The sequence below is a fragment of the Oncorhynchus kisutch genome, linkage group LG28 (genome assembly GCF_002021735.2).
Source record: "Oncorhynchus kisutch isolate 150728-3 linkage group LG28, Okis_V2, whole genome shotgun sequence".
NCBI classification, from domain to species: domain Eukaryota; kingdom Metazoa; phylum Chordata; class Actinopteri; order Salmoniformes; family Salmonidae; genus Oncorhynchus; species Oncorhynchus kisutch.
In genome coordinates, this window is record NC_034201.2 from 1,729,378 (window position 1) to 1,747,027 (window position 17,650).

Consider the following 17,650-nt stretch of genomic DNA (forward strand, 5'->3'; position numbering starts at 1 on the left):
ACCGGTCAGCTCATTATCAGCACCCTCTGGTTAAGGGAGACCTTTTTAACTTGGATTCACCTTGGCAAAGCTGTGCTCCTAGTCTGGAAAGGCCTATCCATTCATCAGTGTGCTATATGAGCCCCTGAAGGCAGGCAGCCCTGAAGGCAGCCCTGTGCATACCTGTGTCTATATCCAAGGGACCACAGCAGGCTGGTCTGCAACATGGGATGAGAGGTGGAAACAATGTCACACACAAGAATAAATGGGGTGTGTCTTGACTGAAGTGAGCCTTTGTAAAAAGTACCCCTTTCTTATAAGATTATCTGATTTATTACCTTGTTCTGAAGGCACTTATACACGATCTTAAACACTTTCCCTGCACCTCATTAAGAATTTGGACTAAATGTAACACAGAAGTGCACCGTAATCTTAAGAATTATAGTGCATTCGGAAAGTATTCAGACCCCTTGACTTTTTCCACATTTTGTTAAGTTACAGCCTTATTCTAAAATGATTTTTTAAATTTTTTACCCTCATCTACACAAAACAGGCCATAATGACAAAGCAAAAACAGATTTTTTGAAATGTTGGCAAATGTATCACATTTACATAAGTATTCAGACCCTTTACTCAGTACTTTGTTGATGCACCTTTGGCAGCAATTACAGCCTCGAGTCTTCTTGGGTATGACGCTACAAGCTTGGCACACCTGCATTTTGGGAGCTTCTCCCATTCTTCTTTGCAGATCCTCTCAAGCTCTGTCAAGTTGGGTGGGGAGCGTCGCTGTACAGCTATTTTCAGGTTTCTCCGGAGATCAGGGACATCAGAGACTTGTCCCGGAGCCACTCCTGGGGTATTGTGTTTGGATCGATGAGGAAAAACATTAATTTAATCCATTTTGGAATAAGGCTGTGACGTAACAAAATGTGGGAAAAGGAATGGGGTCTGAATACTTTCCGAATGCACTGTATATGGCATGCATCCCCAGATGTAGTTATTAAATTGTGTGTACTATTATGTGTATTATGTGTGCAGAGCAAAAAAGGTTGCAAGACTTGTGTAAAGATGTACTGCGTGTGGAGAGTGAGTGGGTGTTGAGGCTCCTGTTATCTGACAGTACAGTGAAAAGCAGCAGCCCAACCCTCCAACCCCAGTTACATCACTCTGACACTGACGTCTATTTACTCCATCTGTGTGAGGATTAAAAATCGCCACAAAGCTCATATTAGCAGATACCTTTCATCTCAATCTAAACACACTCTAAGAAGGCCTCATGCGGATACCTCATCACAGAATGAATTGCAATCATGAGATTCTGTAGAGCGTAACCCTTTGAGGCCTAAGCTTATATGTCCTCCACCCGTTGTAAGAGAGGGAGAGTTAATCAGTGAACAAAATCTGTGTACCTCAAACCACCACACAACCCTGAACCCTTCATGAGGTAGAAGGTATGGCTTTCATTTGAGTCTTTAAAGTGAAAGTTTAAATATCTTGGAAGGAATGAGTTTTGTCAGCGATCATCACAGTCCATTATTTCCTTTTTCTCCTCTATTGTCAGGGACTGCCTGGGCCAAAAGGAGACAAGGTATGACAAAATATACCTTTTCTATAGTGCAATTAGTCCTATAGAAAAGCTACTTTTTTACATGATTTTTTTTTCGTATTTTACCCCCATTTTCTACCCAATTTCAATCTTGTCTCATCACTCATCTCCCCAGCGCGCTCGAGAGGCGAAGGTCGAGTCATTCATCCTCCAAAACATGACCCACCAAACCACGCTTTAAGGATCGGACCCTTTTTAAAAACTGTCCCCTAAAATGACATACGCAAATATAACGGCCTGTAGGTCAGGACCTGAAGCAAGGATGGAAACACTATGAAGGTTGTGGAAATGTGAAATTAATGTAGGAGAATATAACACATTAGATCTGGTGAAAGATAATACAAAGAAAAAAACGTGTTTTCCCACAAAAAATGTTTTCATCATCTTTGAAGAGCAAGAGAACGGCCATTATATCGCTTAGGAGTCTAGGTGCAATTTATATTTTGGCTACTAGATGGCAGCAGTGTATGTGCAAAGTTTTAGGCTGATCCAATGAACCATTGAATTACTGTTCAAAATGTCAGTTGTATCAATTGGTCAATTGATACATTATCAAGTACATGACTATAGAGAACATACAAAAATTACATGGTAATAAAACATTTAAGTTTACACACTCTCAGCAATGTCATCAATTATGGATAATTAAATTCCCTACAGAAAAGGCACTAACCTTATACTTCTAGAAGGGGGGGGGGGGGCGGCAGACACACCCAGTCCCTACATTTTTTATCAAACAAAACTATGCTACATTCTATCTCTGGGACCCTCAGGATGACAAATCAGTGAAAATTACTGAATGTAAGTACATTATTTACCTCCAGTTGCCTTGATAAAAGTTTTTTGTTCTTGTGCACTCTCTTCAAACAATAGCTACTGTAAATTGGACCGTGCAGTTAGATTAACAAGAATTTAAATTTTCTGCCCATATAAGACATGTCTATGTCCTGGGAAATGTTCTTGTTACTTACAACGTCATGCTAATCACATTAGCGTACGTTAGCTCAACCGTCCCGCGGGGGGGACACCAATCCCGTAGAGGATTATTATTAACATGTCTGCTCCCCTTCATCTACACGGATTGAAGTGGATTTAACAGGTGACATCAATAAGGGATCATAGCTTTCACCTGGTCAGTTTATGTCAAGGAAAGAGCAATAGTTCCTAATGGTTTGTACACTCAGTGTATGACATATTTAATTCTCTCACCCTGGGCCCCATATCTCCTTGGTCTCCCTAGAGAATACAGGAAAATTAGAGAATGCTATAGATGATCAAAGTACATGACAGTACACAAAGGTACAAAGCAAATTACTTTCATACTTCCAGAATTTAATTCCATTTCAAGTTGAAAATTGTATTATAACTTTATTAATTGTACTAGATTTGAAAGATAATTTTACATGAATCCCGAAAATTGTGTGAATTGCTTCCGCTGTGTAAAAGTGTTTTTATGGTAGTTGGTGAGATGTAGGTGAGACCTTTTTTGAGACATAGAACTTAACATTTTGACTTGGTGGTCAAGGGAAATCTAAGTGTTACTTCTTTGAGTTGCTGAGGCAGAGGCATTAAGCCTTGTGGGATATTAATTAATGTGAACTCAGCAACCCACCTCAGTGCTGCTCTGACCACAGTGTTGTTTGGAAGCACAATTTTTAAGTTCACTCAAAACTTGACAATATTTATAGTGTGACTTTTGCTGTCGCAAGTCACATTAAAAAGTACAGAGTGGCGCAGCTGTCTAAGGCACTGCGTCGCAGTGCTAGAGGCGTCACTACAGATCCGGGTTTAATCCCGGGCTGTATCACAACTGGCCGTGAATGGTATTTCCATAGGGCGGCGCACAATTGGCCCAGCATTGTCCGGGTTAGGGGAGGGTTTGGCCGGGGGGGCTTTACTTGGCTCATCGTGCCCTAGCTGACCTGGGTCGTCAGTTGAACAGTGTTTCCTCCGACACATTGGTGTGGCAAGATTCTGGGTTAAGCAGGTGGGTGTTAAGAAGGATTGTTAAGCCTTGAGACAATTGAGTCATGGATTGTGTATGTGTCCCATTCAGAGGGTGAATGGGCAAGACAAATGATTTAAGTGCCATTGAACAGGGTATGGAAGTAAGTGCCAGGCACACCGGTTTGAGTGTGTCAAGAACTGCAACGCTGCTGGGTTTTTCACACTTAAGAGTTTTCCGTGTGTAACAAGAATGGTTCACCACCCAAAGAACATCCAGCCAACTTGACACAACTGTGAGAAGCATTGGCGTAAACATGGGCCAGCATCCCTGTGGAACACTTTCAACACCTTGTAGCCCCATGCCATGACAAATTGAGTCTGTTCTGAGGACAAAGGGGGTGCAACTCAATATTCGGAAAGTGTTCCTAATGTTTTGTATACTCACTGTATCTTTTATCATTCACCAACACACCAGAATTTTACCAGCTCCACTCTCTCAGGTCAAGTACAATGCTTATTTTCCCCAGCCACACACTCGCTTCCTTTGTTTTAACCCACAGTTTATTCTGTCTACCACATTATAGGGAGAAATATGGATCAGGAATCCAGATTTGTATTTTAATTTATACAACATCTGAACCTATCGTAAACCGATAAGTCAACCCTACTGACTCCCCTGTAACCCCCACCCTAACACACTTCTGTTAGGTGCCCTGGATCAGCCTATTAAATTATTATTGCCTAGTTATTGTATTTAAGCCCCAACTGAAGGGCATTCTGGGGCACTGCTGTTCACTGTGCACATGACTCTAGTTCTTAAAAGAAAGACCCGGTTACCAGGTCTCCGTGATAAGACAGAAACACATTTTATCTTGCACTGATCCATCGGGCACTAGTCTCCATACTGTTGTCCTCTCTACCGAGGTCAAGGGAAGTAGCACTGCTTCCCAGCCATGTTCAAATATCAAGAAGCAATTGGTTCACCATCAGTCACTCTTTGCTAATAAGGTATTTTACAACGGGTTGTTGGGGTAGATGCATTCCTGTCATTCTGAACCCTCTTATTCTGCTTCAAAGCTGATTATGGCCTGGTTTCTATTGCAGGTCATTGTTTCCTAGTCTGCACTCCAAACTCTTATTCATGGATGCGTACTTTGTAGTTCACAATATCTAACATATGAGGGCACTTGCATGCCCTTTTAGCACTTCAAGGTGTATGTGAATTCGTAGGAGGGTGTCAATACTGATGAGCGTACAGTCTACCATGGTCGTTGTGTCTGTGTAGAGATTTGAGAAAGCAGAGGACATAAATTACACCAGAAAGAATGTGGAATGTGGTTTTAGCCTCTAAACCCAATGCAATTCATATTGACCACAATTCATATTGACCACAATTCATATGTACCACAATTCATATTGACCACAGCTCTAAAACAAACATGGACAAGATTACAAGAATCTCTCCGTGGACGGTTGATATTCATATGAAGGCAATCAGCCACAAGACAACGAGGCCGCTATTGTTTGAGGATTGAAACCAGACGGGAGGACTATTGTCTTTGTATGCTCTAGTCAGTTATGGCTGAGTGGCTTTATACATACTAGAACTATGCCAAGAAAGGATATTTGTGCTTACTAACAGATGGATCAATAACCTCAATTCCATCCCTTCACCCCCTCTGTTGTCTCTCACCCTACTCACGCTTGTCTTTCATTATCTTCCTCTTAACCCCTCCTCTTTCCTTCATCCTAATGCTCCTTTCCAACACTGTCCGAACCTCACGTCAAGGACACCCTGCACTCATGGGCTCTGCATGTGTGCTCAGTACTCATATTCTCACTGTCAAGGTTTGTCCTACCCCCCTTCCCCAACACTAAATCTCTCTCTCTCCTCTGAGTCTCCATCCAGCCTTGCCACTCCCTTCTTTTTTTCTCCTTCTCCCTCTCTTCTGTCAAGCCTATAGAGAATAGTAGAATGTTTCCCATGCCAATAAAGCCCCTTGAATTGAATTGAATTGAAATTGAATAGTCATTTCTGACATCCTCACAACTCTCTGTTTAACCTCTCTCGTACATTCTTTCTTTCTGTTTGTTTTTCTTTCACTCTGTGTCTCTGGTGGCTTCCCTCTCTCCCTTTCTCTCTGCAGTCAGAAATGCCTCCTGAAGCTAGTCTCAGGTGCGTCTCAGCCCTCTTTCTCTTCTCTCCCTTCAAGCTGGCTTCTCACCCTCTCTTCTTCTATCACTTTCCCTCACTCTTTCACATCTCACACGCATGTTATTGGCCTCAAGCATTTTTATGTTTGCCGCACTGCCACTTCCATATGTCTGCTTCAAATGAGAGAGAAAATGAGTGGGAAGGTAAATTATCTCTCTTTGGAAAGTGAGTTTGAATAAATGACTGTGTTTGTGGATGATAATTGGTGGAAAGAATGCCAGTCAGAACTATGGTAATTGGAGGACAACAATAGCTTGTTGTTTACTTGACAAAATAAATTGCTGTTAATATGACTGTGTTAATCATCTTGCTTTGAATAAAACCTCATCAAGCATTCAACAGTCTTATAGCATGAATATTATGCATAGCAGCAGTTTAAGCCTCACTGTAAGACTTTGACATTGGCAAGGATAGTTGGCGGTAAAAGAGGCTACTGTCAGAAAAGTTTGGAATTAACTGTACAGCACATTGATCAAAGTTAAGATATTGAAAGTGGTTCAAGAACTTGTCTGGGGTGTGACAACACAATTATTCTGCAACTTTTTTTGATTGATAATACTGTGGGAATTGGGATTATTACCTCATCTCATACTTCTGCTTCCATGCCTATACAGGGTGATCAGGGTCAGGCTGGCCCTCCCGGCCCCCCAGGGCCCCCTGGCTCAACCGGCCTCAGAGGACCATCTGGGAACACAGGGAAGGATGGGCCCAGAGGTCACCTTGGGGAGCAGGTAAGACAGCCCTCTCTCCTCCTCTCATCCATGTCGCTACAGTCATCAGTCAGAAGAGGACTGGCCACCCCTCGGAGCCTGGTTCCTCTCTAGGTTTCTTCCTAGTTTCCTGCCTTCTAAGGTTGTTTTTACAGCCACTGTGCTTCTGCCTTTGTTGTTTTTTTGGCTGAGTATCTGTAAAGCACATTGTAACAAAAACTGATGTCAAAAGGGCTTAAAAAATGTATTTGGTTGATTGATTTATCTCACTCCCTGCTGAAAAAAAACAGCATAGACTTGCATGGTCTGGAGACCAGACTTTGTTGTGTTTTCTCTGGAGACCACCCTTTGTTCATTTTTTCACTAGAGACCAACCTCCAGCATACAGCCTGGACCTTGGGCCAATGGAATGAGGGGTATCCACCTACTATTACACCTATTACAATTCTAATCATTGTAGCTTATATAAGGGAGCTTTAACGGTGGGAAATCGCCTCGCTATATAGCCCATTGTGCATTGACATTCATATCTCATTGTACAGCCTTACCTATGGATCTTGGTCCATGAATATTAGCTACGATGCTAATCTTTGTAATCAGTGTGTTTCCCTAAGCTGATACCTATGGATCTTGGGTCCATGAAATGCGGTAAGGCTATGCATTGCAATATTAATGTTCTGTACAAAGTAGGTTGACTGGTAAGCTTAATGTGGCTCATTTCACACCGGTTTCAGGGTCCCGCAATAAGTGCTACATCATTTTGATAGATCTTAACAGTTCAAATCAAATGTATTTATATAGCCCTTCGTACATCAGCTGATATCTCAAAGTGCTTTACAGAAACCCAGTCTAAAACCCCAAACAGCAAGCAATGCAGGTGTAGAATCACAGTGGCTAGGAAAAACTCCCTAGACAGGCCAGAACCTAGGAAGAAACCTAGAGAGGAACTAGGCTATGAGGGGTGGCCAGTCCTCTTCTGGCTGTGCGGGGTGGAGATTATAACAGAACATGGCCAAGATGTTCAAATGTTCATAAATGACCAGCATGGTCAAATAATAATAATCACAGTAGTTGTCGAGGGTGCAGCAAGTCAGCACCTCAGGAGTAAATGTCAGTTGGCTTTTCATAGCCGATCATTAAGAGTATCTCTACCACTCCTGCTGTCTCTAGAGAGTTGAAAACAGCAGGTCTGGGACAGGTAGCATGTCCGGTGAACAGGTCAGGATTCCATAGCCGCAGGCAGAACAGTTGAAACTGGAGCAGCAGCACAGCCAGGTGGACTGGGGACAGCAATGAGTCATCATGCCAGGTAGTCCTGAGGCATGGTCCTAGGGCTCAGGTCCTCCGAGAGAAAGAGAGAATTAGAGAGAGCATACTTAAGTTCACACAGGACACCGGATAGGATGGGAGAAGTACTCCAGATATAACGAACTGACCCTACCCTAGACACATAAACTACTGCAGCATAAATACTGGAGGCTGAGACAGGAGGGGTCAGAAGACACTGTGGCCACTTCCAATGATACCCTCGGACAGGGCCAAACAGGATGGATATAACCCCACCCACTTTGCCAAAGCACAGCCCGCACACCACTAGAGGGATATCTTCAACCACCAACTTACCATCCTGAGACAAGGCCGAGTATAGCCCACAAAGATCTCTGCCACGGCACAACCCAAGGGGGGGCGCCAACCCAGACAGGAAGATCACGTCAGTGACTCAACCCACTCAAGTGACGCACCCCTCCTAGGGACGGCATGAAAGAGCACCAGTAAGCCAGTGACTCAGCCCCTGCAATAGGGTTATACACAGAGAATCCCAGTGGAGAGAGGGGAACCGGCCAGGCAGAGACAGCAAGGCCGGTTTGTTGCTCCAGAACCTTTCCGTTCACCTTCACACTCCTGGGCCACTCTACACTCAATCATATGACCCACTGAAGAGATGAGTCTTCAGTAAAGACTTAAAGGTTGAGACCGAGTTTGCGTCTCTCACATGGATAGGCAGACCATTCCATAAAAATAGAGCTTTATAGGAGAAAGCCCTGCCTCCAGCTGTTTGCTTAGAAATTCTAGGGACAATTAGGAGGCCTGCGTCTTGTGACCGTAGCGTACGTGTAGGTATGTACGGCAGGACCAAATCAGAGAGATAGGTAGGCGTAAGCCCATGTAATGCTTTGTAGGTTAGCAGTAAAACCTTGAAATCAGCCCTTGCCTTAACAGGAAGCCAGTGTAGGGAGTGCAGCCGTATTTAGCACTAACTGAAGTTTATTTAGTGCTTCTATCCGGGTAGCCGGAAAGTAGAGCATTGCAGTAGTCTAACCTAGAAGTAACAAAAGCATGGATTAATCTTTCTGCATCATTTTTGGACAGAAAGTTTCTGATTTTTGCGTGTTACGTAGATGGAAAAAAATAAAGCTGTCCTTGAAACAGTCTTGATATGTTCGTCAAAAGAGAGATTTTTTTATTTTTTTATTTCACCTTTATTTAACCAGGTAGGCTAGTTGAGAACAAGTTCTCATTTGCAACTGCGACCTGGCCAAGATAAAGCATAGCAGTGTGAGCATACAACAAAGAGTTACACATGGAGTAAACAATTAACAAGTCAATAACACAGTAGAAAACAAAGGGGGGGTCTATATACAATGTGTGCAAAAGGCATGAGGAGGTAGGCAAATAATTAAAATTTTGCAGATTAACACTGGAGTGATAAATGATCAGATGGTCATGTACAGGTAGAGATATTGGTGTGCAGAAGAGCAGAAAAGTAAATAAATAAAAACAGTATGGGGATGAGGTAGGTGAAAAGGGTGGGCTATTTACCAATAGACTATGTACAGCTGCAGCGATCGGTTAGCTGCTCGGATAGCTGATGTTTGAAGTTGGTGAGGGAGATAAAAGTCTCCAACTTCAGCGATTTTTGCAATTCGTTCCAGTCACAGGCAGCAGAGTACTGGAACGAAAGGCGGCCAAATGAGGTGTTGGCTTTAGGGATGATCAGTGAGATACACCTGCTGGAGCGCGTGCTACGGATGGGTGTTGCCATCGTGACCAGTGAGCTGAGATAAGGCGGAGCTTTACCTAGCATGGACTTGTAGATGACCTGGAGCCAGTGGGTCTGGCGACGAATATGTAGCGAGGGCCAGCCGACTAGAGCATACAAGTCGCAGTGGTGGGTGGTATAAGGTGCTTTAGTGACAAAACGGATGGCACTGTGATAGACTGCATCCAGTTTGCTGAGTAGAGTGTTGGAAGCCATTTTGTAGATGACATCGCCGAAGTCGAGGATCGGTAGGATAGTCAGTTTTACTAGGGTAAGCTTGGCGGCGTGAGTGAAGGAGGCTTTGTTGCGGAATAGAAAGCTGACTCTTGATTTGATTTTCGACTGGAGATGTTTGATATGAGTCTGGAAGGAGAGTTTGCAGTCTAGCCAGACACCTAGGTACTTATAGACGTCCACATATTCTAGGTCGCACAGCGGAGAAGGTACGGTGGGATTCGAGATGGTCAGTGACCTGTTTGTTGACTTGGCTTTCGAAGACCTTAGATAGGCAGGGCAGGATGGATATAGGTCTGTAACAGTTTGGGTCCAGGGTGTCTCCCCCTTTGAAGAGGGGGATGACTGCGGCAGCTTTCCAATCCTTGGGGATCTCAGACGAGATGAAAGAGAGGTTGAACAGGCTGGTAATAGGGGTTGCGACAATGGTGGCAGATAGTTTCAGAAATAGAGGGTCCAGATTGTCAAGCCCAGCTGATTTGTACGGGTCCAGGCGAAAGGCATGGCCAGCCGTTGAGAAATGCTTATTGAAGTTTTCGATAATCATGGATTTATCAGTGGTGACCGTGTTACCTAGCCTCAGTGCAGTGGGCAGCTGGGAGGAGGTGCTCTTGTTCTCCATGGACTTCACAGTGTCCCAGAACTTTTTGGAGTTGGAGCTACAGGATGCAAACTTCTGCCTGAAGAAGCTGGCCTTAGCTTTCCTGACTGACTGCGTGTATTGGTTCCGGACTTCCCTGAACAGTTGCATATCACGGGGACTATTCGATGCTATTGCAGTCCGCCACAGGATGTTTTTGTGCTGGTCGAGGGCAGTCAGGTCTGGGGTGAAGCAGGGGCTGTATCTGTTCTCAGTTCTGCATTTTTTGAACGGAGCATGCTTATCTAAAATGGTGAGGAAGTTACTTTTAAAGAATGACCAGGCATCCTCAACTGACGGGATGAGATCAATGTCCTTCCAGGTTACCCGGGCCAGGTCGATTAGAAAGGCCTGCTCACAGAAGTGTTTTAGGGAGCGTTTGACAGTGATGAGGGGTGGTCGTTTGACTGCGGCTCCGTAGCGGATACAGGCAATGAGGCAGTGATCGCTGAGATCCTGGTTGAAGACAGCGGAGGTGTATTTGGAGGGCCAGTTGGTCAGGATGACGTCTATGAGGGTGCCCCTGTTTACAGAGTTAGGGTTGTACCTGGTGGGTTCCTTGAGGATTTGTGTGAGATTGAGGGCATCTAGCTTAGATTGTAGGACTGGCGGGGTGTTAAGCATATCCCAGTTTAGGTCACCTAACAGAACAAACTCTGAAGCTAGATGGGGGGCGATCAATTCACAAATGGTGTCCAGGGCACAGCTGGGAGCTGAGGGGGGTCGGTAGCAGGCGGCAACCGTGAGAGACTTATTTCTGGAGAGAGTAATTTTCAAAATTAGTAGTTCGAACTGTTTGGGTATGGACCTGGAAAGTATGACATTACTTTGCAGGCTATCTCTGCAGTAAACTGCAACTCCTCCCCCTTTGGCAGTTCTATCTTGACGGAAGATGTTATAGTTGGGTATGGAAATCTCTGAATTTTTGGTGGCCTTCCTGAGCCAGGATTCAGACACAGCAAGGACATCAGGGTTAGCAGAGTGTGCTAAAGCAGTGAGTAAGACAAACTTAGGGAGGAGGCTTCTGATGTTGACATGCATGAAACCAAGGCTTTTTCGATCACAGAAGTCAACAAATGAGGGTGCCTGGGGACATGCAGGGCCTGGGTTTACCTCCACATCACCCGCGGAACAGAGAAGGAGTAGTATGAGGGTGCGGCTAAAGGCTATCAAAACTGGTCGCCTAGAGCGTTGGGGACAGAGAATAAGAGGAGCAGGTTTCTGGGCATGGTAGAATATATTCAGGGCATAATGCGCAGACAGGGGTATGGTGGGGTGCGGGTACAGCGGAGGTAAGCCCAGGCACTGGGTGATGATGAGAGAGGTTGTATCTCTGGACATGCTGGTAGTAATGGGTGAGGTCACCGCATGTGTGGGAGGTGGGACAAAGGAGTTATCAGGGGTATGAAGAGTGGAACTAGGGGCTCCATTGTGAACTAAAACAATGATAACTAACCTGAACAACAGTATACAAGGCATATTGACATTTGAGAGAGACATACAGCGAGGCATACAGTAATCACAGGTGTTGAATTGGGAAAGCTAGCTAAAACAGTAGGTGAGACAACAGCTAATCAGCTAGCACAACAACAGCAGGTAAAATGGCGTAGACTAGGCAACGGGGCCAACAGATAAAACAAACAAGCAGAATGGAGTACCGTGATTAATGGACAGTCCAGCGTGCATCAGCTATGTAGCCAAGAGATCAGTGTCCAGGGGGCAGCGGTGGATGGGGCAGGGAAGCTGGACTGGCGAGTGTTATCCAGGTTTAAAAAAACAATCAATGACTAAATGGCTTGTAGCTAGTTAGCTGGTTAGCTTCTGGAGGTTCTTAAGTGTGTTCTAAAAATGTAAAAAAATATTAGCGATTCCGAATCACATTGGGTGAGGCAGGTTTCCGGAAGGTATAAACAAATTAAAAGTCAAAAGAGATAGAAAGTAAATATGGTTCCGGTGAGCGTTTGGGACGCGGCGATTCAGGCGGTTAGCAGGCCTGTGCTAACAAGCTAACAGTTTGTAGGCCCGGGCTAGACAAGGTAGCAGTTAGCGGACCGGAGCTGGACAAGCTAGCAGTTAGCAGGCCGAATTAGCAAGCAGGGAGATAGCGAGGGCTAGAGGGTTAGCCTTTGGGGGACGTCGCGATGGGGTGAGTCTGTTTATTCCTCTTCATGCGGTGACATCGATAGACCGGTCGTGGGCCCGGGTATTGTAGCTCAGGAGTATGCTACGGTGGTAGCGCAGGCCGGGCTAGCTTCAAGCTAAGTGGGTGGAAACGCTAGCCAGGGGTAATCATCCGGGGTTGCGGTTTAGCTAGATAGCTAGTTGTGAAGATCCAGCTGAAAAATCCAGCTGAAAAATGTTCCGTTTGCGGTGGGAATCCGGGGAAGAATCCGGGGATGAAAAATAAATAGGTCCGTTATGCTCTGGTTAGAGTCGCGTTGTTCGAACTGGCGAGAGCTTTCCGAACTACAGGTTAGCTGATGACCGGTTAGCTGAAGACCGCTAGCATAGCTGGTGGTTAGCTGGCTAGCTTCAGTTGAGGGGTTCCGAAGTAAATATAAATACTTTAGGAAAAATAGCTACATTGGGTGAGGCGGGTAGCAGGAGAGTATTTGGAAGCTTAGGTTTAGCAAAATGTTTTTAAAGGGATAGCTATGTAAAAAAAACAAAAATATGTAAAAAACTAAAAATAAACGAAATATACAGGGACACGACACAACAGGACGACTTACTGCTACGCCATCTTGGAACAGATCAGGGTCCAGAGTAACGCAGAGGTCCATCACAGTTTTATTTGAGACGACTGTACAACCATCAAGATTAATTGTCAGATTCAACAGAAGATCTCTTTGTTTCTTGGGACCTAGAACAAGCATCTCTGTTTTGTCCGAGTTTAAAAGTAGAACGTTTTCAGCCAGTTGTGTTCTATGGGTGTCACTGAGTAGGCTGATACCCCATTTCACGGACCCAAGATCCATAGATAAGACTGTAAAGTGCATATAATCAAATCCAATTTATTTGTCACATATGCCGAATACAACAGGTGTAGACCTTACAGTGAAATGCTTACTTACAAGCCTTTAACCAACAACTCAGTTGAGAAAAAATAAGTGTTAAGTAACAAATAATTAAAGAGCAGCAGTAAAATAACAATAGCGAGGCTATATACAGGGTGTACCGGTGCAGAGTCAATGTGCGGGGGCACCGGTTAGTCGAGGTATTTGAGGTAATATGTACATGTAGGTAGAGTTAAAGTGACTATGCATAGATAATAACAGAGAGTGGCAGCAGTCTTTGAAAAATTTTATGGCCTTCTTCTGACACCGCCTGGTATAGAGGTCCTGGATGGCAGGAAGCTTGGCCCCAGTGATGTACTGGGCCGTATGCACTACCCTCTGGTAGTGCCTTGCAGTCGGATGCCGAGCAATTGCCATACCATGCAGTGATGCAACCAGTCAGGATGATCTCGATGGTGCAGCTGTAGAACTTTTTGAGGATCTGAGGACCCATGCCAAATCTTTTCAGTCTCCTGAGGAGGAATAGGCTTTGTCGTTCCCTCTTCACGACTGTCTTGGTGTGTTTGGACCATGATAGTTTGTTGGTGATGTGGACACCAAGGACCTTGAAGCTCTCAACCTGCTCCACTGCAGCCCCATCATATAAGTCTCCCCCAATACAATTCTAGTCTAATACATCCACAGTGCAATTTCAACATATGTCCTTTTTTTGACAAATTAACTAATTATTGTCTTTTGTTGAAATTATATAACAACATTCTGATCTTGTTCAGCATTATCTAATGCAAATATGGCATAATTCCATATTTCCATAATTTGTATCAGTTTTAATCACTTTCAACTTTTATTTTGAAGGCGAGATGCAAATTCCACTTGTGTGGCTAATCCTTATTGTGGCTAGCTTCACAAAGGTAGCATATAGCTAGTGCTAAACTATCGCTTAGCATGAGGCTAGCTAGCGAGCTTTCTTACCATTAATTACGGGTAACTAAAACATCTAACTACAAGGATTCAATAGTGCAACATATAAGTATACATATTCTTCTTACCGAACCACATGGCCTTTGTTGTTGAGGTGTACAGAACAAGGTTAAGGGCAGAGAAAACTTGTTGGACTCTAAGAAAGCTTTTAGCATAAAATCTGGCGAGGGGCCAGCTGGGTATAAGACTGTATCATCTGCATATACAGTGCATTAGGAAAGTATTCAGACCCCTTGACTTTTTCCACATTTTGTTACGTTACAGCCTTATTCTATTAATGGATTAAATAGTTGTTTTCCTTCCCCGTCATCAATCTACACACCCCATAATGACAAAGCAAAAACAGGGTTTTAGAAAGTTTAGCAAATATTTAAATAAGAATTCAGACACTTTACTCAGTACTTTGTTAAAGCAACTTTGGCAGCGATTACAGCCTCGAGACTTATTGGGATGACGCTACAAACTTGGCACATCTGTATTTAGGGAGTTTCACCCATTATTTTCTGCAGATACTCTCAAGCTCTGTCAGATTGGATGGGGAGCATCGCTGCACAGCTATTTTCAGGTCTCTCTAGGGATGTTTGATCGGGTTCAAGTCTGGGCTCTGGCTGGGCCATTCAAGGACATTCAGAGACTTGTCCCGAAGCCACTCCTGCGTTTTCTTGGTTGTGTGTTTAGGGTCGTTGTCCTGTTGGAAGGTGAACCTTTGCACCAGTCTGAGTTCCTGAGAGCTCTGGAGCAGGTTTTCATCAAGGATCTCTGTGTACTTTGCCCCGTTAATCTTTCCCTCGATACTGACTAGTCTCCCAGTCCCTGCCGCTGAAATAATTCCCCACAGCATGATGCTGCCACCATGCTTCACCGTAGGGATGGTACCAGATTTCCTCCAGACGTGACGCTTGGCATTCAGGCCAAAGTTCAATCTTGGTTTCACCAGACCAGAGATTCTTATTTCTCATGGTCTGAGAGTCCTTTAGGTGCCTTTTGAAAGCTGCAAGCGGGCTGTCATGGGCCTTTTTCTGAGGGGTGGCTTCTGTCTGGCCACTCTACCATAAAGGCCTGATTGGTGGAGTACTGCAGAGATGGTTTTCCTTCTGGAAGGTTTTCCCATCTCCACAGAGGAACTCTGAAACTCTGTCAGAGTGACCATCGGGTTCTTGGTCACCTCCCCGAGCAAGGTCCTTCTCTCCCGATTGTTAAGTTTGGCCGGGTTTCCAGCTCTATGAAGAGTCTTGGTGGTTCCAAACTTCTTCCATTTAAGAATGATGTATGCCACTGTGTTATTAGCGACCTTCAATGGTGCAGAAATGTTTTAGTACCCTTCCCTAGATCTGTGACTTGACACAATCCTGTCTCTGAGCTTTACGGACAATTCCGACTTGGTTTTTGCTCTGACATGCACTGTCATAGGACCTTATATAGTCAGGTGTGTGCCTTTCCAAATCATGTCCAATCAATTGAATTTAGCAAAGGTGGACTCCAATTCAATATCTCAAGGATGAAAAATGCTAACAAGATGCACCTGAGCTCAATTTTGAGTCTCATAGCAAAGGGTCTGAATACTTTTGTAAAAATGTTTGTTTTTATTTTGAATACATTTCTAAAAACTTGTTTCGCTTTGTCATTATGGGATATTGTGTTTGGACTGATGAGGAAAATATTGAATTGAAATCTGTAATGTACAACTATGTTGTTGATGTAAATTGAGAAGAGAGTGGGACCTAGTATCAAGTCTTGGGGTACTCCCTTGGTGACAGGCAGTGGCTGACACAGTAGATGTTCTGACTTTACACATTGCACTCTTTGAGATAGTTAGCAAACCAGGCCAAAGACCCCTCAGAGACACGTATACTCCTTAGCCGACCCACAAGAATGGAATGGTCTGCTGTATCAAAAGCTTTGGCCAAGTCAATAAAAAAGCAGCACAACATTGCTTAGAATTAAGGGCAGTGGTGACATAATTTAGTGACACCGCCATATCCTGAGCTGAAACCAGAATGCATTTCAGAGAGAATGCTATTAGACATCAAGAAAGCCAGTCAGTTGATTATTGACAAATTTTTCCAGCTCGTTTGATTAACATGGCAAGATAGAAATTGGCCTTTAACAGTCAGGATCAGCTTGATTTCCCCTTGTAAATAAAATACGCACCGTGGCTGCCTTCCATGCACTGGGAACCTCCCCAGAGAGGAGAGACAGGTTAAAAAGGTGAGAGATAGGCTCGGTGATGATAGGGGCTGCAACTTAAAAGAAGAAAGGATCTAAACCATCTGACCTAGATGTTTTTTGGGGTTCATGTTGAAGGAGCTCCTTTCATACCTTAGACTCAGTGACCGCCTGCAGGGAGAAGCTGTGTAATGGGGCAGGGGAAAAAGCGGGTGGAGCATCGGGGCTAGTTGCATTACATGCTGACTAGGCTGGGCACGCGCTGGGAGATAAAGAAGTGTTGGACAGCCAAGGAGGCGTACCTGTGTCAAATAGGAATTCCTGACTTAATGAAGTGGTGGTTAAAGAACCCAGCCATACGCTGCCTGTCAGTAACAAACACATCATCAACATTAAGGGCAGCTATGAGGAGGTGGGTTTATTCTACAGGTCTTTCACAGTTTTCCAGAACTTCTTGGTGTTAGACCCACAGAGAGAGAACTGATCCTTAAAGTAACTAACTTTGGCCTTCTGGATAGCCTGAGTGCACTTATTTCTCATTTGCCTGAACGACAAATAGTCAGAGTATTTGTGTCCCAAGCTTTTCGCCAAATGACGTTCTTGAGGTGGCGTAACTCTGCCAGATCACGGTCGAACCAGGGGCTGGTTATTTTTTTATTTTATTTTACTAGGCAAGTCAGTTAAGAACAAATTCTTATTTTCAATGACGGCCTAGGAAAAGTGGGTTAACTGCCTGTTCAGGGGCAGAACGGCAGATTTGTACCTTGTCAGCTCGGGGATTCGAACTTGCAACCTTTCGGTTACTAGTCCAACGCTCTAACCACTAGGCTACCCTACCCTCTAATTTTCTTTATGCGGGCGTGCTTGCTAACAATACCACTGCAAATATACAAAAATAAGCTGATTTAATCCCAATTTGATTATATTCCATGTTAAATCCTATAATAGGGAGATTTAGCATTTTCTATCTTGGACAAAACAAACTAAATGTCACACGACCAATGAAATAGTTAGCTAAACATGTTACTTTACTGTTTCAAGGTGTATTTTATATAGTTACACATTACAAACCTGTAAAAGATGATCAATTATGAGAAAAGACAAAATTGACTGGT

The 17,650-nt window shown here is 44.0% G+C and overlaps 1 protein-coding gene across 1 annotated transcript in view; it reads left to right on the forward strand.

Moving 5' to 3' along the window:
- Positions 1-17,650, forward strand: part of LOC109873150 (collagen alpha-1(XXIII) chain) — a 154,769-nt gene that overhangs the window by 112,272 nt on the left and 24,847 nt on the right. Inside the window, exon 5 of the mRNA XM_020464716.2 lies at positions 6,362-6,478. Within this exon, the coding sequence (XP_020320305.1) occupies positions 6,362-6,478 (117 nt within the window). The remainder of the gene's footprint in view (positions 1-6,361; positions 6,479-17,650) is intronic.